We start from the raw sequence: 22,467 nt of genomic DNA on the forward strand, positions 1-22,467 counted from the left end.
ACTTGTATACATTAAAACAATTAAAATCTGGACATAAAACCTTCTAATTACCCTAATTACCAGTATTGCCAAAATAGGCACCCTGCAGCTGATCTTCCCCCTGATTACTGACTTGTTCTCAATTGTGTCTTTGTGCAGAGTTTGCCATCTTGATGGAGGAGCAGGGCTTTGATTCTTGATATCAGATCTGACTCCTGGGGATCAGGTGGGGGAATAATGACACAGGAATAGCAAGATTCTTGCACTTCAGGTGTTCAGGTACAGCTTCCTCTCCAGCAGGCCTTCAGAAGTGCAATGAGCAGCAGAGTAGTGAAATATCCAATTCTCCTGGGGAAATGCTGGGGGAATAATCAATACACATAGGCATATGGGTATGCCTGGTGTGCCTGGGTACACCCTAAACACCCCAAGTGCAACACCAAAACCCCAACAGCGTGTTCCGTGTTTTAGTCACTGAGCCAGTAGAGTGATCACAAAGATGTCTCTGTGACCGGCTCAGCAATGCAGAGCGCAGCAGCACTTTCCACCTACATTCCTTACATAATAGCCACAGTCCTCTGTGCCTGGGAAGCTGCAAGGGAACGTGGCTGAGGCTTCCTATCCATCACATGACCACCTGCCAGGCTCCCTGCTTCATTACTGCAACCCTTCTGGAAGATGTAAGGGACAGTTGAAGAGATGGGAATCTGGGATGCCTCAGCTCTGTGTATGTATGTATATATGTATTGTATATGTGTGTGTTTGTACTTTTGTGTCCACACCCTAATGCAATAGGCTGCACACACCTATGTCAATACACATGAGCAGTGAGATCCTTGCACTTCAGGTTCTCAGGTACAGATTGCTCTTCAGCAGAAGTACTGTACAATGAGCAGCACAGTAGCGATATCACCCATTTTTACTCCAGACCTTGTGAGAATAATAGTCATCAGAGTCAGCAGTGGGCAGGAATTCCTTAGATGAGCCTTTCTCAACCAGGGATCTCTGGCTCCCTGGTGTGCCTTCTGGCTTCTTAAGGGCTGCTTCAAAATTTCGTGGTAGTGAGACTGCGAAGTAAAGGGGAAACTTTGATTTGAAAGGTGGGGCTCCTGATTTGAAGTGGGCTACTGATATAAAGGGGGAACTTTGATGTGAAAGGTGGGGCTCCTGATATGAAGGGGGGGCTACTGATACAAAGGGTGACTCTGATGTGTAGGGCGAAGGGAAATCTTGATTTGAATGGGGCACTTTAATGTGAATGGGGAAACACACTTTTTTGTATGTTTTGCTTGGGGTCATTACATTTTAGACTTTCCCGCAAGATTTTGCATACTTTTAAAAGGGCGCCATGACTGAAAAAAGGTTGAGAAACACTGCCCTAGTTGATCTCACAGGAGGTCACAGGAACAGCAGTGCCTAGGCATATACAATTTCAGGAAGTGTACTACTACTGGTATTGCTCATAAAGAAGTCAACTTTTTAAACACTTACTATGCAGCTTCTTCTGTGACCATTATTGTGAGTTATTATTATGCTCAAAGAGACCAAGTTTTGAAGCCATACTGAGGCAATAAAAAGGTTTGGCTTTTGTTTAACTCAATATCAAGCGTATTGCTTTTGACCTAAAGTATTATAAACTCTTAAACCTTTTTTTTCAGTAATGATTCCAGATCAAACAAATATATATTGTCCACCAAAGCATTTCCTTAAATATTTGCCCAAACACTTACAGTCATCATGTTTCCAAACAGCTGACTTCAACTCTCTCAGCTTAGCTTCCCTGAACTTCCTGTTTAGTACAAGATCACAAGAGACATCACAATCTCCAGCAGATGTCCATCTACTAGCATGGAGAAGGGAGGAGGTGGAGCAGCATGCAGGGGAGAGACTTGCCCTGCAGTGCCTGTGCATTTGTGGAAACATGCACAGCTGACTAATACACACAAGGACCCTGCAAGGGAAATAAGCCACCCTAAAACAGGACCAGTACTCAGGGGACCAGCTGATTCTGCAGGAAGCTAAAACTTTGAAACATCAAGGAGCAGTATCCATTGTAAGTGATTTAATCTTCATCTGAAATAGCTTAAAAACCTTTTGACTTTAATATCATTTAGAGACATTTTATGTAAATATCCAAACAGTGAGGTCAGTTTGAAGTTGATCTTCAGCCAGATATAAGAATGCCAACTAATTATGTTATAAGTTCATGCTGTTTTAATAAAAAAAAAATATATGGTGCTTATGCAACTAATGTATATAACTAAATTTGCCTGGTTATCAGCTTTCTGTAATACCCTAAACAGTGAACTCAATATAAAAGAGAAACGGTCAGCTTCATTAGTCAATTAGCAGTCAATCGGGATATATGCTGACAGCAAACAGTGTGCTTCTACAGACAGCAGCCTAAGGACTTCTTGGCTATGCTTTCCTGCCGCTGTATTGTAAGCACAGGTTATGCTGTCCTGATCACAAGACTGGCCAAACAGAATGAAAAAATATCTGCATGTAGAAAAGTTCCCACACGGGAGAAGGTTAGAACGTCCATCAGCTTTTTTGTTGTGGTCCACATCCCTTTCTGTCTCGCTGACAATGTTGTCATTGACACAGGAACCAGGGTGCACAAACAGCACAAAAAAAAACCTACAGGAAAGTATAGAGCAATATATGAATACAATAGGGCAGCAGCTGTAGATAAAAATCAACTTTACCTAATTTGCTTCAACAATAATAACCAGTCATAAAAGTCAACCAGTTAAGGTTTACATTTAGTCACGCCTTGCTTATTGAGTTTTGTGACTGTTGACAAAAACCCCTGACATAGGCTCTAACCCTACCCCATTCTATTAAAAATGTACAATAAGCAAATAGACTAGCTATGTATCTGAAAATGGACCAGCTACACATCTTAAAAAATCTGAGACTTGCTATGCATCTGAGAAATCTGAGACCAGCTGTGCATCTAAAAAACCTAAGACCGGCTATGCATCTGAAAAATCTGAGACCAGCTATACATCTGAGAAATCTGAGACCAGCTGTGCATCTAAGAAACCTAAGACCGGCTATGCATCTGAAAAATCTGAGACCAGCTATACATCTGAGAAATCTGAGACCAACTGTGCATCTAAGAAACCTAAGACCAGCTATGCATCTGAGAAATCTGAGACCAGCTATGCATCTGAGAAATCTGAGACCAGCTGTGCAATGTAAGAAACCTAAGACCAGCTATGCATCTGAGAAATCTGAGACCAGCTATGCATCTGAGAAATCTAAGACCAGCTCTAACCCTACCCCATTCTATTAAAAATGTACAATAAGCAAATAGACTAGCTATGTATCTGAAAATGGACCAGCTACACATCTTAAAAAATCTGAGACTTGCTATGCATTTGAAAAATCTTAGACCAGCTATGCATCTGAAAAATCTGAGACCAGCTATGCATCTGAGAAATCTGAGAACAGCTATGCATCTAAAAAATCTGAGACCAGCTATACTTCTGACAAATCTGAGACCAGCTATACTTCTGACAAATCTGAGACCAGCTAGGCTTTGTATTATTGTAATACAGTTCGTGTACCCATCTCACTCAGGACCGCTGCTCCATGAGATAAGACGTGGGCACAGCAGGTGTCAATGGGTGGCTTCCGTCACAGTATAAGTAAAGGATGGACACCGGCACTTTGGAGTGCCGGAGTCCATCCTTTACTTGTATTATTGTAAGCCCCTCATTGTGCACCTTGCTAGTTATAAATCGTGCAGTTGCCATGTCTATTTAGCTTGGCTATATTTGGTGTGGGGACGCATTGGAGGCTTCAGTGTACATTTTAAAGTGCTGGGACTCCAGTGCATCCCTGTGCCTTTAAGGAAACATCTATGGGGCACCTCCAGGCATACTTGCATTCAATATATCTACCGCTATATACAGTATTCTCCAGGATGGAGGCTCTCATAGATTAGAGTTAGGACCATAATGCACAGAGGGACCTTAAAGAGGCAGTGTGGTTTCCACATATTTTGCAAAAGTAGTGCAACTAGAACATCTGTTTTTAACTCATATTGTTAGACAATGTAATTTGTTTTGTTGCAGGCTAGGTGGTAAGTGTGCTGGGAATTTTTGTGTTTTGTGATGAGAATTCTGAGACCAGCTATGCATCTGAGAAATCTGACACCAGCTATGCATCTTGTCATGGAAATACATTTGGAATGCAGTTGCAAATCACCTGCTGTCACCAGAGGCGTAACTAGAAACCTCAGGGCCCCGGTGCCAGAAACCATTAAGGGCATACCCACCACCACCACCACCACCCAAAAAAACATACCTTTTTTTAATATTAAATAAACAGTATGTATGTTATGATTTTTTTAGGGCTAGTTCACACCAGCCCCAGTGCGTTCCGGCCCGATTCAGTGCCGAAACACACTGGATCGCATCCCGACCAGCTCACTGCATTCTGGCGTCAATGGCACCAAAGGCACGCCCCAGCCGCAGTGCGATTGCCCGCACCAGAACGCGTGGCAAATCAATGCCTGCATTCCGGTGCGGTCAGAAAAAATAGTGCATGCAGCATTTTTTCTGGCTGCACCAGACCAGAATGCAGGCATTGATTTGCCACGTGTTCCGGTGCGGGTGATTGCACTGTGGCCGGGGTGGCGTGGCTGCGGTGCCATTGACTTCAATGCACCGTCACGCCCCCTCCCACCCCAGCACGCAGTGAGCCAGCCAGGATGCCTACCAGTGTGTTCCAGCATCGGGACAGAACTTACTGGGGCTGGGGTGATTCCTTTCAGTCACAACACAAATGTATGCATTACTTAATACACATGTAAGCACAATAACAGACACATTACTCAGAAACATAACAAAGCAGATTAACAGTAATGCCAGAATTTTTTTTTGTAACCCTGGGAAAGTCAATATACTCGGCAAGACAAGTATGGCATTCCACACATATACAATTGGTACCTACCTGGACCTGCTGCAGCTCTCCTCCAGAATGTCCTCAAGGCTTCTGATCTCTATGCCTCTGGGCTGCCAACTCCTGCACTCTCTCCACTGACCATGCTGCCTGACCGCATTGCCTGCTGGGAAATGGAGTTCCCTGACTGGCCACACCCCCCACTACAGCGTCTTCACCGTCCCTCTGTCTGAACCGTTGTCTGCAAGTGTCAAAAACACTGTGGTCAGCATAAGGCAACTGCGGGCGGTGGGCCCTCTGCTTCCTCGCTGGGCCCCCCGCCCCCTAACTGGTGGAACACCAGGGCCAGGACGCAAATGAGAACGATGTGACCCTACTAGTTCCGTCAGTGGTGGCGGTATCTGTACTACATTTAATGTAAATGACAATACCACCAGCTTCTCCCATGAACGTTCTTGTGCTTCATATGTGCATTAAGCAAATTTCTCTTTCTCTTTTTAATAGTCTTGGTAATCTGATGTTTGCGATTTTGATCATAAGTTGATTTGATCATAACTTGTCTGGAACTTCACATATTCCATCACTTGTCACTGTGTCTCAAGCCCAATTTTTGCAGAGGTTTCATAAAAACAAAGCACATATGTCAAAGGTGAAAATTGTTATATGGATATACACTATGTATATGCCAAACCTTATAGTCTATGCCTTGAAGCCATTTTGAATCACAGATGCCATTTAGAGTACATTGTTTCTCCCACATTCTGAAAAATCTGAGTCTGTTCCTTCCATAAGACAGATAGCTGTGCCTGCACAGATGTTTCCTGTTCAGTAGACTTGTATTTCTGAAATGACTCTCTTTTTTGTGTGTATTTTTTCTTGTAAATAATTTCTTTACTGAAACATTTCCCACAAGCCTACTTCCTATATACACCTCTAAAAATAGAAAACTATTATTTTTTAATTTTAGATTTGTCCACTGGTTTATGTGCAGTTAAAGCTGAACTCCAGGGATCATTTTAATATTATTGTGAAAATGTGCTATGATATAATCTATGTACTGCCACAATGTAAGTTTCTTTCTTTTCTTTCAACAACATTTATCTGTTTTGTGTTAGTACTTTTGCCCTGTCAGCCAACACCATTGTTGCAGCCAGAAATGTGCAGTGCTGGTGTTGTTTCTCTAACCGTATGTACACTATGGTCATTCACACATAACAGCCTGTGATGACACTGCAGCCACATGTTTTTGTGAAAATTGCAGAATGTATATGGAGTGTACACCCCAACTCTAGTGTCAATCATAGCTGCAGTGTTGGGGCCAGCCAGGGGGCAGAGGTTCAGCACAAGCTGTGCTAACACTTAAAGGAGAACTACGGGGTACACTTTATTTTTTTGCATTTTTAGTTTGATACAGGAATACTTTTTGCAATGTAATTTTAAAAATGCACCATACGATTGCAATTCAGTGTAATATACTTAAGGCGGGGCTAAGGTCTGTGTTGAGAAACTATCACGACGATATTGTCTGGGTCCTCCTCTTCCATTAAGTGACAGAAGCTTGTAGGAGCTGCTGCACATTCATGAGAATCTGGGCAGAGGCTCAGGGCCTATCGTGCCAGAGTTAACACTTGCACATCCATCCTGCAGTTTGTCTTTCGTTCCCCCCTCACTTCTCCCCTCCACACTGTTCTCTCCAGACAATATACATACCACAACAACACTGAGACCCGTCAGTTCAGATCTGTCCTCTCATGTCCTCGCCCTCCTTCCCTCTGTTATCTTTAGCTCTTCTTCTCCGTGTGTATAACTTAAGACAGCAGAGGGGAGGAGGGCCGTAGGTCTTAGTGGGAATGTGTTATGTGTATTGTCTGGAGACATCAGTGTGGAGGGGAGGGGGAACGAAAGACAAACTGTGGGATGGATGTGCAAGTGTTCGTAGACCTGTGATCTGACATGATATGCAGTGGCGTCGCTACAGGGGGGCAATTGCCCCCTCTAGGTTTTCACTTGCCCCCCCCGTGTGCCCCCCCGCCAGGAATCGGCAAGGTGTTTGTGACTGGTCCTTGCAGGGTCCGCCGCGGTCGTACGGAACAGTTGGTACGTCCCAACACCCCCGTCCTCCTCTCCCTCTTCCCTGGGAGGACGGTTTTGGTGTACTGCACGGTTGGGGTCGTCTTGGATACACGCACGTCAACCTGCTAAATTGATTCTCTCCATCTCCTGAAGAAGCGCCTCTGAGCACGAAACGTCGAGACAAATATTCGCTCCCCCATTCTCAACCATCCTTATTCATGTATCTATTATTCTAATCATGCTATTAATTAACCATTCTATCATGTATTCTTGAATGGGATGTTCATACAGTAGGTGGAGTGAGCAAAGCCTATGTCCCTCCACTTTTGAATGAACCCAAATGAATTTTTCAATCATGCATTTAATGAATTTTTCAATCATGTTATGTCTTTCTTGAAATGGGTGGTATAAATGGAGTGAGCGTATAAGGAGACATCTGATCAGCCGGTTGTTTTTATTACTTGTACTGTATGTGAATCAATCTTTTAAAATATTACTAAGATTAAAAATACTTTTTTACTGCTAAATTGCTTTGGATTTGTCATTAGGTGCCCAAAAACCCCCCATCTTTTTTCTTTCCTTTTTATATCAAAGTTCTGCAAGCAAGCAGCTGGCCTGGTGCTCAAGACTGAATAGGTGCCCGACCCTGTGGTGGTGGTAGGCCGAGCCTTTGCAGAGGACAGCAGCTGTTCTCTGCAAAGGCTTCCCTCACCCCCACCACAGCGTCGGGCCCCTATTCAGCCTTTGGCACCACCTGCTTGCTGCTACTGTACTGATCTCTGCAAAGGCTTCCCCCACCCCAGCGTCGGACCCCTATTCAGACTTTGGCACCACCTGCTTGCTGCTACTGTGCTGATTCTGCATCAGCACAGTAGCAGCAAGCAGCTGGTGCCCAAAACGTAATAATAGGGGCCCGCCGCTGAGGTGGAGGGGAGGGGAAGCCCTTGCAGAGATCAGTACAGTAGCAGCAATTTGCTGGCCTGGTTCCCAAGGCTGAATAGGGTCACGACATGGCTTCCCCCACCTCAGCATTGAGCCCCTATTCATCATTGTGCTCCAGCTGCTTTCTGCTACTGTGCTGAATCTGCAACAGTAGCAGCAAGCAGCTGGTGCCCAAAACTGAATTATAGGGGCCTGACGCTGAGGGGGGAAGCCTTTGCAGAGATCAGTACAGTAGCAGCATTTAGCTGGTCTGGTGCCCAAGACTTCCCCCACCTCAGTATCGGGTCCCTATTCAGCCTTGAGCACCAGGCTAGCTGCTTGCTGCTACTGTGCTGATCTCTGAAAAATAAAGTTAAATTAATAAGAAGTAAAAAATATGTAAAAAAAATAAATGAAGTTAAATAAATAAAAAGTAAAAATGTAAAAAAAATACAAAAAAAGTTTAAAAAAATAAAAAGTTAAATAAACTAAAATAAAAAATCCACCATAAAATTAAAGGCCCCAGACCCTGCGAACACACGCATTTAAAAAACAAAAACATAACATAAAATATATATATTTTTTAATACTCATCTGATCCCTGGATCCACCGACAAAGTGCAGCCTCCCGTCTCCCATGCTGTCAGAAGCTGCATACATCGTGTGCTGGTTACTACTTAAACCGGCGCGCTGTGTGTAGCTTCTGAGAAGATACACTATTAGCGTAGTGGGAGCGATGCAAAATGCGCAGCCGGCTTCCCCGCTATGCTAATAGCGTATATCTTCTCAGAAGCTGCACACAGCGCGCCAGTTTAAGTAGTAACCAGCACACGATGTATGCAGCTTCTGTCGCAACTGCAGGACGCAGATGCCATCCGCAATTAAATCAGCTCTCGGGTCCCATCGGTTGCGACATGCAATGAAAATTATTAGTGCCCCCCCAGATCTGACTGTGGTATCTTATGTGCCCCCCCTAAATATTGTTCCTAGAGTCGCCACTGATGATATGCCCTGAGCATCTGCACAGGTTCTCATGAACTCAAAGCTGCTGTCACTCAATGGTAGAGGAGGATCCAGGCAATATTGTTGGGATCACTTCTCAGCACAGAGTTTAGCCCAACCCACATTATACTACACTGAATTGTAAGCTTATGGTGCATTTTTGTTTACAGGAGTACATTGCAAAATGTATTCCTGTATCATAAGTAATCTAAAAATGCAAAAAAGAGGTGTACCCCATAGTTCTCGTTTAACATTGTCAGATCGATTTTTTGTTGAAAGTTAAAAAAAAACACGATGAAGGTAAAGTCATAACACATCTTAAAATAATGGTGCCGAGTTAAGTTATATTGAAACTTAACTTGCAAAAAAACCCAAAAAACTGAAAAGGCAAGCTTTTGCTTGCAGAAGAGACATGCTAAGTTCCTGTTACATTTGTGGTCATTGTAAATGTCTTCTTTACATTGGTGGTCAGTGTAAATGTACCTGTTACATTGGTGGTCAGTCTAAATGTTTGTGTTACATTTGTGGTCATTGAAAATGTTCCTGTTACATTGGTGGTCAATGTAAATGTTTGTGTTATAATGGGGGTCATTGTAAATCACCCGTTGCATTGGTGGTCAGTGTAGAATCCCCCCTTACATTGGTGGTCAGTGTAGTTCCCCCCTAAAAGTGGTGGTCAGTGTAGACTCCCCCTTACAGTGGTGGTCAGTGTAGAATCTCCCCTTACATTGGTTGTCAGTGTAGATCCTCCTTACATTGGTGGTGAGTATAAATTCCCACGTACATTGGGGGTCAGTGTAGAATCTCCCATTACATACATGCAAACAATTTCCAGTTTGCTCTACATGATTCAGAATTTTTGCCTAAAACCTTCAACCCATTGGCAGCCACAACAGATGTCACAGTACTCCACAGAACAGTCAGTGTCAAAAGATGATTTTTAGGGGGGTTATTTACTCAGCTGTCGAAGGCAGCTGAGTGAATAACTGAGCCGATGTAAAGTGAGCAGAACGCCATTCGGCTATTCACTTCAGCCCTGTACGACTGATTTCAGCTGTACGTTGGCTGGCTTCGGCTCCCTTTGGTTGAGCCAAACATGCTCAGCATGTTCAGCTGAGCCGAAGTGAAGAACATGTTCCACTCAGCCGATTCAACAGCAGTTCACTCGCTGTTGTTCGCCCCTATTCTCATAGGGGCCGACTGGCAGTGAGTGAATAGCCGAATGCCGCCAAGCTCAGTTATTTTGCTCGCTACCTCCGAGGTAGCGAGCAGAATTTAAAAAAATTTTAACAAAAGAAAGAAAAAAAAAACGGTATGGGGGTCCCCCTCTGGATGCATACCAGACCCTTTAGGTCTGGTAGGAAAGTTAGGAGGCACCTCAAGTAAAAAAAAATGTGTGTGGGGTTCCCCCAAAAGTCATACCTTTAGGTCTGGTAGGAATTTTAAGGGGGAACCGCCCAAAAAATGGGGTAAAAACAAAATGTGTGATCCGCCCTAAAATTCTCTTCCCCAAAAGCCCTGACCCGTTGGTTGTGGGGGTCTGCGGACTGGGGGGCTTATTTGTATTGGGTTACCCCTTTAATTAAGGGACACCCAGATGCTGCCCCCCCCTTGTGAATGAGTAAGGGGTACTTGTACCCCTACTCATTCACTAAAGGGTTAAAAGTAAGTGTAAATAAACTTTAATCCTTAATTAAAAGTCCTTTAATGAAAAAAAACACTACCAAAGTTTTTGACAAGTCCTTCAATTGAAGAAAAAAAACCCCACAAAATAAAGAAAATGGATCCAACAAAGTAATTCGCGTCAATCACGGCATCCAGCGTGTGAAAAACGTAGACTCGCCGAAATTTTTTAAAAAGCCAGACGCCCTCCGACCCGTCCGCACTCGCAGAACACACGCCGCAAAATGACAGCTGCCATCCTAATGAAAACAACTAGGTGGAGCTAGCGGTGATGTCACCGCTGGTTACACCTATTTGTTTTGATTTGACTGGTACCTGTCATATGGGTCTTCTGAGGTTCCCAGCCAAATCAAAACAAATGGGAGCCTGCGTGACTTCATTTGTTGTCTCACAATGACAGGCTCCTGCCCTGTCATTTGAGGACAGTAGCCTGTCATTGAATGACAACAAATGGGCGGAGCCGGCAGTGACATCATGGCTGACTCTGCCCGTTTGTTTTCATTTTGCTGGTACATGCAATAGCGATTTGACATAGGTCAGCAAAATGTCAACAGATAGGTGGAGCCAGCGGTGAGGTCACCGATAGTTCTGCCTAGTTGTTGACAATTAGCCAGCCTATATCAAATTGTTCCTTCTGTGGTGGCAGTTTGTCGGGTGTGGACAGGTTGGTGAGTGCCGGAGGTTTTTTTATTTCAACGAGTCGTCGTCGGCATCGTGGACAACGCTGGATGTCGTGATTGACCTATGGATTACGTTGGTGGATCAACTTTTGGGATTTTTATTTTTTATTAAAGGACTTGTCAACAACATTTGTTTTGTTTTTTTCAATTAAAGGATTTTTTCTTAAAGTATGCTTTCTTTCTTTACTCTTTTACTTTAACCCTTTAGTGAATGAGTAGAGGTACAAAAACCCCTTACTCATTTACAAGGGGGGCAGCATCTGAGTGCCCCCTTTATTGAAGGGGTACCCTAATCCAAATAAACCCCCCTGCCAGCAGACCTCCACAACGGGTCAGGGCTTGTCCCCATCGGCACAGGGACAAGGTGCTTTTCCAGGGTGACCCTGGAAAGGCACCCTCCCAGTGTCGAGGGCATGTGGCCCGGTATTACAGGGACAGGGGGTGCTCGCTTATCCCCCCCCCCTTTCCTGTCCTTCCAGGCTGCTGCTCGGATTAAGGGTCTGGTTGGGAGATGTAGGTGGGACCCCACATTTTTCTCCCATATTTCTGGGGGATGGGATTCCTCCTTAAAATTCCTACAAGACCTAGGGAGCATAGTATGACTTTTGGGGGAACCCCACGCACTTTTTTTATTTTTAACTTGGGGTCTGGCATGGATCAGGAGGGGGACCCCACACTTTTTTTTTTTATTTGTTTACATTATTGCAGGGAGAACAGTCTGCTTCGGCAGACCGTTCTACTCCCTTTGGCTGTGTGTTCAGCTCAGCCAAGCCGAAGCATATGCGTTCGGCTCAGCTGAGCTGTTCAGCTATTGTGAATAGCCCGTACCACAGCCCTTCGGCTTGGCTGAACCAAAGGGCTCTGGTGGCCAAAAAGAGCCAAAGGATTATCCGAAAATTTGGCTTAATCCTTCAGCTCTTTAATGAATAATCCTCTAAATATACTTTATGCCAAATGTGTTTGCAGAGCTGTTGGGCTGCCACACATTAAACAGATTGTACAGACTAAGGCTGACAATACACATGTAGAGTGTGGATGGAGGAATCTCCTCTGATGGCTATTATGTTCAGATTGCTACACCACCTCTGGCTGTCTGAATACCTAAACATTTAGTGTTATGATGTTCGAGCTGTGTTTGGCCAGCCTAAAAGTTGTAGCTACCTAAACAAATACATAAATAATGTTACTAATGAAAAAAACCTTCTTGGCTGTATTTCTGTTCCTATTATGATAAATCCTCCTGCATATACAGTATTTTAACATTAAATTGTGCAATAGGTTAATGCCTCTTGTATAACTGCACCAATTTTAAATGAAAGTCCTGTCATGAAAAATGTAAGTCCATTCTTCATCTACACTGGCTTGCTGGATGTAGAGCAAAAAAGGTGTCCCTGGAAATATTTTGAAAATGTTGGCAACTATGCAAATGTGAGGCAACATATTATAGGTGCCCTGGCAATACCCTTTCTCTGCAATCTCCAGATGTTTATCAGAAGATGAAACACCTAATTTATACATTTGTGTTTGCCACAACTCTGTATATGCAAATTCAGATTAGAATGCATGGCACTGTTTTACATAAGGCTGTGAAATAATGACAGGAAGGTACTAAAGAAAATGACAGTGAAACTGGGTAACAAAAATAGAACAAAAGAAATGCTCAAGAGAAAAAAAAGAGGCTTTGGGTAAGTCTTGAGATGAAGCTATAAATTACACTCAGACATGCACATATTCATTCATTCATTAGTGCAGAAAACAAATGATTGAAATGTCAATTTAAGGCCCCGTTCACATGTAGCGAATTATCGCGCGATTTCCGCCGCGATATCGCGCATTTTTGCCACGCGATATCGCGAGAAGTCGCTGGCCAATGCTATTCAATGGAGCTGTCTTAACTCCATGTTGCGCGTCGCTCGTCGCGGTCGCAAGTCGCTTCTACCGGACCCTTTTTTCGGCGGATTTTGCGCGATTTTGCCTTTTTTCTATGGAGCCCGACGGAGAAGGTTGCGCTACCGTCGCTGGATCGTAGCTGGAACGTCGCCCCGAAAGTCGCGCTATCCCGGCCGTGCGGATCCGCTGCAAAAGGTATGTTGGTACGTGTGAATGGGGTCTAATGGTTTTGCTTCCAAGTAAAGACAGGCAAGTCTCTCAATACCCATAACCCATAATGATCTGGGCTGAAGTGGCCTACTGCCCTTCCAACTCTTTGGATGCTATATATTGTCCATTCATTTCAGCTGCTGTGGCCAGTTATTGATATTCCAGAAGTGCTCTATATTCGAATCTATGTTACAGAGGTTGGTTTAACAATAAATCTGCAAGATTGCAAAAGGAATCATTAATTTTGAGTGGAGATATAGGCTACACAAATGTTTGATTATTTTGCTGCTGAATATACTTTTATTAGGGACCTAGAGACTCTTTTATGAATTATGATATTGAGCAGCAGCTTTTGACTATAGCATTACAGCAGAGGGGAATTTGCATAGATTTTAAATGTTTTTACCATTGTGTTTTTTGGAAATAAAGATGATTTTTTTATATCCGGTATCCTTTCTCTTAGTTGTATATATGCTTATTATGAATAATTATAATATATGACAATAGTGTGTGTAGTAGACACTTAAAGAGGTTCTATATAAGGATAACATAAAAAAATACACATGCTCCTATAACTTTTAGCTAGCAAATGGTAAAAACAGGGAATTAAATAGGTCTGTAAATACCATTTAAGAATAAATTCCATCACTTGTATTACATTGCATTTGTAAGCAAATAGCACCATAAAAAGGAGGGCTTGTTTACCAGTGGCTTATGCAGGACATATTGCACATGCCCTGGGCGCCATTTAAAAAGGGAAGGCCGCTCCATGAGTCAGTGAAAGTTTATGCTTATGTTGCGGTTATGTTTTTCTTCTAATTTTTTAGTTAGTTTCTCCTGATTCTTCCCTCACTAACATATACCTGTCACTTCTCATCCATCCCCCCCCCACCTCCCCATTATTTGTATGCCAGCCCACCTCCTTCAGTGCCTTGAATCTCTCTTCATGTTGGCTGTGCTGCATGCCAAGGAGATGAGTCACCTCTGCCTGCATGTTGTAGGCAAACATTGTGCACAGCTCTCCCACAGTTCAGAGAATGTCACCATAGGACTTGCATGTATAGGGGTCTCTGGGGACATTGATATAAGGGGAGACTTCATAGTTACATAGTATTTGAGGTTGAATAAAGACATTAGTCCATCAAGTCCAACCTATTAGGATCTCATTCTAGGAGTACCCGTACCCCTGTATATTACGGTCCCTTAAGAAATCGTCCAAAAGTTTCTTGAACAATTCCACATTATTTGCTGAAATCACCGCCTGTGGCAGTGAGTTCCAGACCCTAAATTCGGAGACTCGAATGTAAGGGAGTCAACACAGAAGGAAAATAATGGGGCTTTTAGGGTACCAGGTGACAAAAAACAAGCAATTACAACATGATACAACCCTTGTTGTATCATGTTGTAATTGCTTGGTTTTTGTCACTTGGTACCCTAAAAGCCCCATTCTTCTCCTTCTGTGTTGATTTGATATACTAGGGGTGTGGTACCTTATATTCAGGAATTGGTCACGATAATTTGACTCTGATGTAAGGGAAAACTCTGGGGATTCTGACCCTTGGACTCTGATGTAAGATTTGGTGTCTGATGTATGTCTGATACAAGTCTGCATTTTTGAGTTGATATTATGTTAAAGTTATCTAAAATATGGGTGTCAGTTTTTGGAAAGGGGCTCAATTTCAGTGCTTGCAATAGGCGCTATTTTATATAGATATGCCCCTGGTGTTTACCATATTATGTTGAATAAATAAGTACAGATTTATTGATCTATGACTCAAAGTAGTATGTTATGTCCTAGTAGTGTGGTTAGACTATGATAGTGTTGGTTAAACCCACAAACTTTCTTCAACTAAATCTCATATTTGACCACCTTATACTAGCCAACGTAAGCCCCCATTTGCACCTGAACAATTTGTTGTTTTCAGATACGTGACAATGCTCAACATCACATTTTATTCAATGGTCTCTGTTCACACCTGAACATTTTGTTGCTTTTAGCTTGAAGAAATACATAAGCTTTTTTTTGGGCAGGATGGCAAGCTTTTGGTCCCATAAGCTTCAGTGGGAGCTCTTGCAAAAGGCTGAAAAATGTTTATTATAATGCATGTTTTTAACACCATGCCTAACAACTGTCCTCTCCTACTAACCAGCCTTCCATTTGCTAAAATAAAAACACTCAAGCCTAAAAAAACCCTGAAAAATGCTTTGAAATGACCGGAGAATGCTCACGCTCACGTGTGAATGGTGGCTAATCTTTCTTTTTTGTTTACCTTACAGCTAATCTTTACACAGGTTACGTGTAAAGTTCCCTTTTTACCAACTGAATTCACACCACTCTGGATGTTTGCTACAAGCTTTATCACTTCCTGTTATGCAGATATGCTATAGTTAAAGAACCAAGTATTAAACAGGTTGATAAAATATATTCTAGACTATAGAGGAAGCTTCCTAGTTCTTCTTCCCTAGCTCTTCACGTGAGGTTTTCTGCTTCAAGTTGTCATTTTGAAATTCTGGTCTCGGTAGCCTACGATTGGGTACTGATGTCACATCTGGTAAGTTCATTCATGTAATATAGATAGCTAGATATGTAAATACACACGTCTTTTTGAATGTATGTAAATACACTGCAGAGTTATTATTCCTGACAGGATGTGTGTATTGCTATATTAAGTGCATAAACTTGCCTAAGCATTTTCAAAATGCACCAAATAAAACAGTCAAAGGGTTTTTAAATGCTAAAATTATTTTCGAGTCCCATGGGAGAAAACCTTATATCAAATGTTTTTATCACTAATATTAAATGTTTCTGATTTTAAACTGTTTTATACTTTCATATAATGCCATTTGGATGTGGTCTGATTTCCAAGTTGGCATCTTTTTCTAAAATGTTATCTTCCCATAATGACTGACATAGAATAGAGGTTTTCTCTATGCCTAGGTAATGATGGCTTATTTAATGACCATTCAAAGGGCACTGACATGCAGTAGCCCTTAGCTACTAATCAAATTTCCGAGTTCATGAGTTTCTTCTTTCTTTGAAATAAATATTCATGTAATTTTTTTGGTATCTATCTTCATTTTGTACATTTACCAGTAGCTGCCTCATTTCCCACCCAAGGCTTATACTCGAGTCAATATTTTTCCCCAGTTCTTTGTGGTAAAATTAGGTACCTCGGCTTATATTCGGGTCGGCTTATACTCGAGTATATACGGTAGTTTAAGAAGAGTTGCTAACCATTAAGTTTTTATATGGACAGTTCGTAAAAATTAGCATGAGTTTTTAGTTTTCTGTCATCTGTATACTTTCGTGGATGGGAGAACGCATCCGTGAAGTCATCCCTCAACAGTCTGTATATTTATGGACAGTTCATAAAAATTAGCTCTCTGTGTCTGTTTCTCCTGTCCATCAATGTCTGTGGATGGGAGGAGTTGTCCATTAAATTGTCCCCCACTGTTATGTACTCTTTATAATGAGGGACTATGACGGAAACATAGATCCTACGTTTAGTGTTGTTTTAGCTGAGACTGTGCTCTTTTTTGGCTGAAAACTCCAGCATTGGTTAAGGTTAGTATACTAAAGAAAGGGCTAAAGTTGTGTTAGGGATTCAGACTTTTTCCCTTTATTTTCACTTGGTGATCCTGTGAAAAACACACTTCCTGTCCCAGTGGAAAGTGGCTACACTCACTTTCCACTGTATTCACACCCATGTAGTCACACAGGCTAGACTTCAAATATATCTGGCAATGTTCATTATATTTATTTAAATTTTTTGAGTTTAGATATGCTTTAATACAAGAAACCATTGAGACTAGTGAGTAGTCCCAGAGGGCAATTGTGCATGCCAGGCAGAACTTGCCCTTAAGGTTACTTGTTTCTTATGTTCAGCTTCACAAATCTAATATTGAAATAAAAATAAGATATCAGACTAATGACTATTCTTCATTCACTTCTGTTCATAAAACTGATTATAAAAATACATGTTCAATTTTATAACTGCAATACTTCCATCTAATATTTTTATTTTGTTTTCAGGACAAAATGTTAAGCCTGTTGAAGAACCTTTTGTGTGTTTTACTAATAAACCTTGGATTCTTTGGAATTTCCAATACAACTTCAACCAACCGAACTATACCATGTTCAATCACAGAGTATTCACATTCTGTTACTTTTGACTGCAGTGCTCGAAGTCTGAAAACAGTACCTTCACCTACCAACTACACATCAAACTCCGTTGAACTTCTATTAAGTCAAAACCTCATTGAGACTATTTATAAACCCTCTTTCCAGGTTTGGAAGAACCTTACAACAATAGACCTGAACTGGAACCACTATTCAAAGGTAAGACTTGATAACCAAAATATATGCAAAAGAGGTCTGGAGATCAATAATGAAACATTTGGCAATTTAACAAAACTAGAAAATCTTTTCATTGATCACAATTACTTATGTGAAATCCCCAGCGGACTGCCGGACAATATTAAAGTACTAAGTTTCCAGTATAACAACATTTTTTTGATTAATAAAACAAGTCTCTCAGGATTCAAACATCTGAAGGAACTATACCTAGGACATAACTGTTACTATGGAAATCCATGTCCAGGTGTTCTCAGTATTGAAAATGGAACATTTTCTGATCTCAAGGAGTTAACATTACTCAACCTGTCATTTAACAACTTAAGCAGCGTGCCTCTGCATCTGCCTTCATCACTAACACATCTCTACTTAAGCAATAATATAATAAAAGTTATTCACAGGGACGATTTCAAAAACCTAGTCAATTTGGAAGTTCTTTTCCTAAGTGCAAATTGCCCAAGATGTTTTAATGCTGCATATCCGTGTAAACCTTGCACTGGGAAAGGCTATCTTGAAATAGATGATTTTGCTTTCCAATTCTTAAAAAATCTGACCGTGCTCCATCTTGATAGTACTTCACTTTATACTATATCAAAAACATGGTTTCAAAACACGACTCAGTTGAAAGTACTAAATCTTAGACTAAACTACTTAGTGACTGAAATGGCAACAGGAGACTTTTTTTCTTACTTACAGTCCTTAGAAATACTTGACTTGTCATATAACTACAATGTGCAGTCATATCCAAATAATATTAATATTTCTGACAATTTTTCTAAATTGGTATCCCTCAAACAGCTACATATACAAGGCTATGTTTTTAAAGCCATCACATCTAAAAATGTAGCTCCTCTTACAAAGCTAAACAAATTAAATATTATAAACCTTTCCGTTAATTTTGTTTTCAAGGTTGACTTTAAAGTGTTTAAAAAAATTCCAAACCTGGAGATAATTTATTTGTCTGAAAATAGAATAACACCATTTTCAGAGAGCACTAACAAAAGCCAGGGACTACCAGCATGTTACAACAATCAGTCAACTGAATTACAGTCTGATTTCACATACAATGGTGAAGAACATATTAGCAGAGTATCCCCAGGATTTATTACTCCAATTAACCATCTGGTAAAACCTCACTGTATTGCACGTGGGAAAACATTGGACCTAAGTTTGAATAGTATTTTTTTTATTGAACCACAACAATTCCTTCCTTTTTCTGATATAGCATGTTTAAATTTGTCTTCAAATGGCATAGGTCAAGATTTAAATGGGACAGAATTTATCCACATGCCAAATCTAACATACTTGGATTTATCTTATAATAAACTGGATTTTGCTTCCATCAATGCCTTTCAGGAACTGAAAAAGTTGGAAGTGTTAGATGTGAGTTATAACCAGCACTATTTCATTGTGCAAAGTGTAGTTCATCACCTTAAATTCATTGAAAATCTGCCCAAACTTTCCACTCTCAACTTAAGCTGGAATGAAATCTCCACTCTAACTGAGCCCCAGGTTAATAGCTTTTCCCTGAATGAATTAAGGTTTTCTGGAAATCGTCTGGATGTATTATGGAAAAACGGTGACAAACGCTACCTAAATATTTTCCTTAACTTTACAAATCTGTCAATTCTTGATATTTCTTACAACAGACTTCATTCCATACCCGAAGAAGCAGTGTACCGCCTGCCTGCAAGTCTTACCGAGTTGTATTTGCATCATAATGAGCTTGTGTTTTTTGGTTGGAAAAACTTGACACACTTTAATAACCTCAAGGTTCTTGACCTTAGTCACAACAAGATTACAATGATAATAGCACATTTGAGCAATTATACAAAATCACTGGAGACTCTTATCATCAATAAAAATTACATTCAAACTTTGGCAGATGCATTTCTCATCAATCTACATAGCCTCGTCAACCTTGATTTAAGTTTTAATCATATTCAACAAATAAGTAAATCTGTTTTTTTGTCTGGAGATGGTAACTATTTGAAAGTTTTAAAACTGAAAGGAAACCCCTTTGATTGTACTTGTGAAATTGTTGACTTCCTAAACTGGATCAATAGGAACAATGTCAATATTCCACGGCTGGCCACAGATGTCACCTGTGCCACTCCAGATAAATGGAAAAAGCATGGAATTATCACTTTTGACATGCACGCCTGTAATGTGGATTTCATAGCATTGCTGCTGTTTCTTGTGTCTTTTGTCCTAATCATTCCATTGACTGTTTTGCCAGTGATGAGTAATTTATTTTACTGGGATATATGGTATATATACCACTGGTGTATGGCAAGGCTAAAGTATAGCAAAGTCGCTAGTTCAGAAAGTATATATGATGTATTTATCACATATGATGAGAAGGATCAAGCTGTCAGTGACTGGGTCTTTAATGAACTATGTCACCAGCTGGAGAACAAAGTAGGCAAACACATACTTCTCTGCTTAGAGGAGAGAGACTGGGAGCCAGGAAAGGCTGTTATTGATAACATTGCAGAAAGTATTAACCAAAGCCAAAAAACACTGTTTGTTCTCACTAAAAACTACGTGAAAAGTGGAAAATTCAGGACTGCATTTTATTTAGCTATGCAAAAACTAATGGATGAAAATCAAGACGTAATAATCATAGTTTTACTACAGCCTGTTTTACAGCATTCCCAGTATCTCAGGCTGAGGAAGAAAATTTGCAAAAGTTCTATTCTGGAATGGCCCAAAAATCCCCATGCAAAAAGCTTATTCTGGCAAAAAATACAAAATGTGCTACTGACAGACAACATCAGTCGATACAATAGTCTCTACACTGATTCCATTGCTGTTGAGCGCTGATTGCCTGTTGCTTAATGGTGGAAATATGGTATTAATTACAGTTTGATGGTATGTAATAAAAGCATAATCCACCTTTAAAAAAAATAAAAATAAATGCAGACATATTTATGAAAGAAAAACATTAGCATTTTGTTATTTTTTGCATTGGAGTCAGTAAAGCATTGCAACCTTAATCAGTGGATCTTGGATGTAATGCTCTGGTTCCTGCATACCCTTCCTCCAGTCCCTGTCTGTACTGCGGTACAGCCTTTCACTTACACGGACCGGAGGAAATATGAATGGATTTTAAGTGCGGTGATTTCACCGCACTTGTTTTCTATTGAGAACTACAAGTCACTCTGCTGCACAGGTAGACAGGACTTGTCGTTTCTCTATTCACAGACCCTGTTAACCCCTTCATGACTGAGGCCCTTTTTTCAATTTTTGCACCCATGTTATATTCATGAATGGATGACATGGCTGTGCAGGAGATGCCATGCACGGATGTGCCAGATTCAAAAGCTTTCATGCAACTGACATTAGTTTTCCATGCTTTGCAAATGTAGCGCCAATATATTTATATAGCGCCAATAGTTTGCACAGCACTTTACAATATAAGGAAGACATTACAATCACAATACAATTCAAGGCAAGATGGTAAGGAGGGCCCTGCCCGTGAGGGCTTACAATCTAAAAGGGAGGGGCAAGTGATAGGAGGTAGCTGTGCGGGGATGATTGTTTGAGAAAGTGATTGTTCAGTGGTTAGGTTGAGGTGGGATACTGAGACCTGGCCCTGGCAACAGACCATATGCTTCTGGCATAGCTTCTATATATTTAAAAAATGCCAATCTACTCAATCTACAATCTAATCTACTCACACCTCCCCAAATCCTAAGCACAAAATATGGAAACACACAAGCCTTATATTTAACTACAAGTAATTTTCTTGCACTTCAGTAATCTGGAAAATATATAATACTGTTCTGTTATTGCTGGGAACTAAATAACATGCATTGTATGCATTAGTGTATTTTTGAAAAAGATTTTAATGTGCAAATAAAATTGCTGAAATATCTTACAATTATTATGTTACATGTGAATAAACTAGAGGGGGAGGAATTGTCATAACAAGGAATGGTTCTAAAAAGAAACTCTAAACAGCTAAAACAGGCTGGCGCAGCAGCCGGAGTGTAAACAAATATACACAAACATTAATCATTGGCATCAGAATAATAAAACTGGTTTTTGCAATCATAAGGCGGAAGCAATCTATTGGGATGACCTTGAAATGAGTTAATGGGTTAAATCTCCCATGACCCACCATTATCCACCGAAAAAACGATCAATGTGGCCCAACATGCTACCAAGTGAAATGGCCTTGTAAAATATCTTGAAGGTGAAACATTCAAAAAGACAATTATTGTTTAGGGGGAACCCAAGGGGCAAAAAGCAAGAGGCGACTCATTAGGGTGGGCTTCAGGGAAGGGGGGAAGGTGGAGGGGGTAGGGTCAGAGTAAAAAGAAAAGAAAGGGAAAAGAGAGAGGTAGAAATTATAGGGAACAGAAAGAAAGAAAAAAGCACGCCAGAAGGGGAAAGATTTGAGAGAAGTCAGAAAGCTAGAGCCAGGGAGAACAGGTCAAGGCGGGCCCACTCAGAGTGTAGAGTGAATGGGTTAGGAAGACTCCAGAGTATCCTCTAAGCACTGAGGGCTACCACTGGAAATCCAGTGCCTCCAAATTTTCAAAAATGTATTGTTAGAGTCAGCTAGGATCCCAGTCAGTTTTTTACTAATCATATTTTTCACTTCTTGGGGTGAAGGTAGGAAAGAAGGAAAAAGGGAGGGAAGGAAGGAAAGAAATAGGAGATTAGGAGGAAAGATAGGCAAGGCTATAAAAGAAAGAAGGAAGGTTTTCCCAGGCTGCAAGAGAAGCTGCGGTGGCCAAAACTCACAATGGT

General features: G+C 41.1%; 1 protein-coding gene across 1 annotated transcript; it reads left to right on the forward strand.

The window, feature by feature from the left end:
- The first annotated feature begins 608 nt into the window (after positions 1 to 608).
- TLR8 (toll like receptor 8) lies at positions 609 to 20,547 on the forward strand. Its single transcript, XM_018566074.1, has 3 exons — positions 609 to 659; positions 2,953 to 3,182; positions 17,532 to 20,547. The coding sequence occupies exons 1-3, from the start codon at positions 609 to 611 to the stop codon at positions 20,530 to 20,532; spliced, it is 3,282 nt and encodes a 1,093-aa protein (XP_018421576.1). The 3' UTR covers positions 20,533 to 20,547.
- The last annotated feature ends 1,920 nt before the right edge of the window (positions 20,548 to 22,467 follow it).

Source organism: Nanorana parkeri, unplaced genomic scaffold (assembly GCF_000935625.1).
Source record: "Nanorana parkeri isolate BGI_ZX_2015 unplaced genomic scaffold, ASM93562v1 scaffold913, whole genome shotgun sequence".
NCBI lineage: Eukaryota > Metazoa > Chordata > Amphibia > Anura > Dicroglossidae > Nanorana > Nanorana parkeri.

What these genes read in the sequence shown, in the direction of transcription:
- TLR8 (XM_018566074.1), top strand. Translation starts at nt 609, where the DNA reads ATGACCACCTGCCAGGCTCCCTGCTTCATTACTGCAACCCTTCTGGAA. An exon ending in CTGCAACCCTTCTGGAAGAT is followed by an intron (nt 660 to 2,952) that starts GTAAGGGACAGT and finishes AAAAAACCTAAG; the next exon opens with ACCGGCTATGCATCTGAAAA. An exon ending in TCTGAGACCAGCTGTGCAAT is followed by an intron (nt 3,183 to 17,531) that starts GTAAGAAACCTA and finishes TTTTGACTGCAG; the next exon opens with TGCTCGAAGTCTGAAAACAG.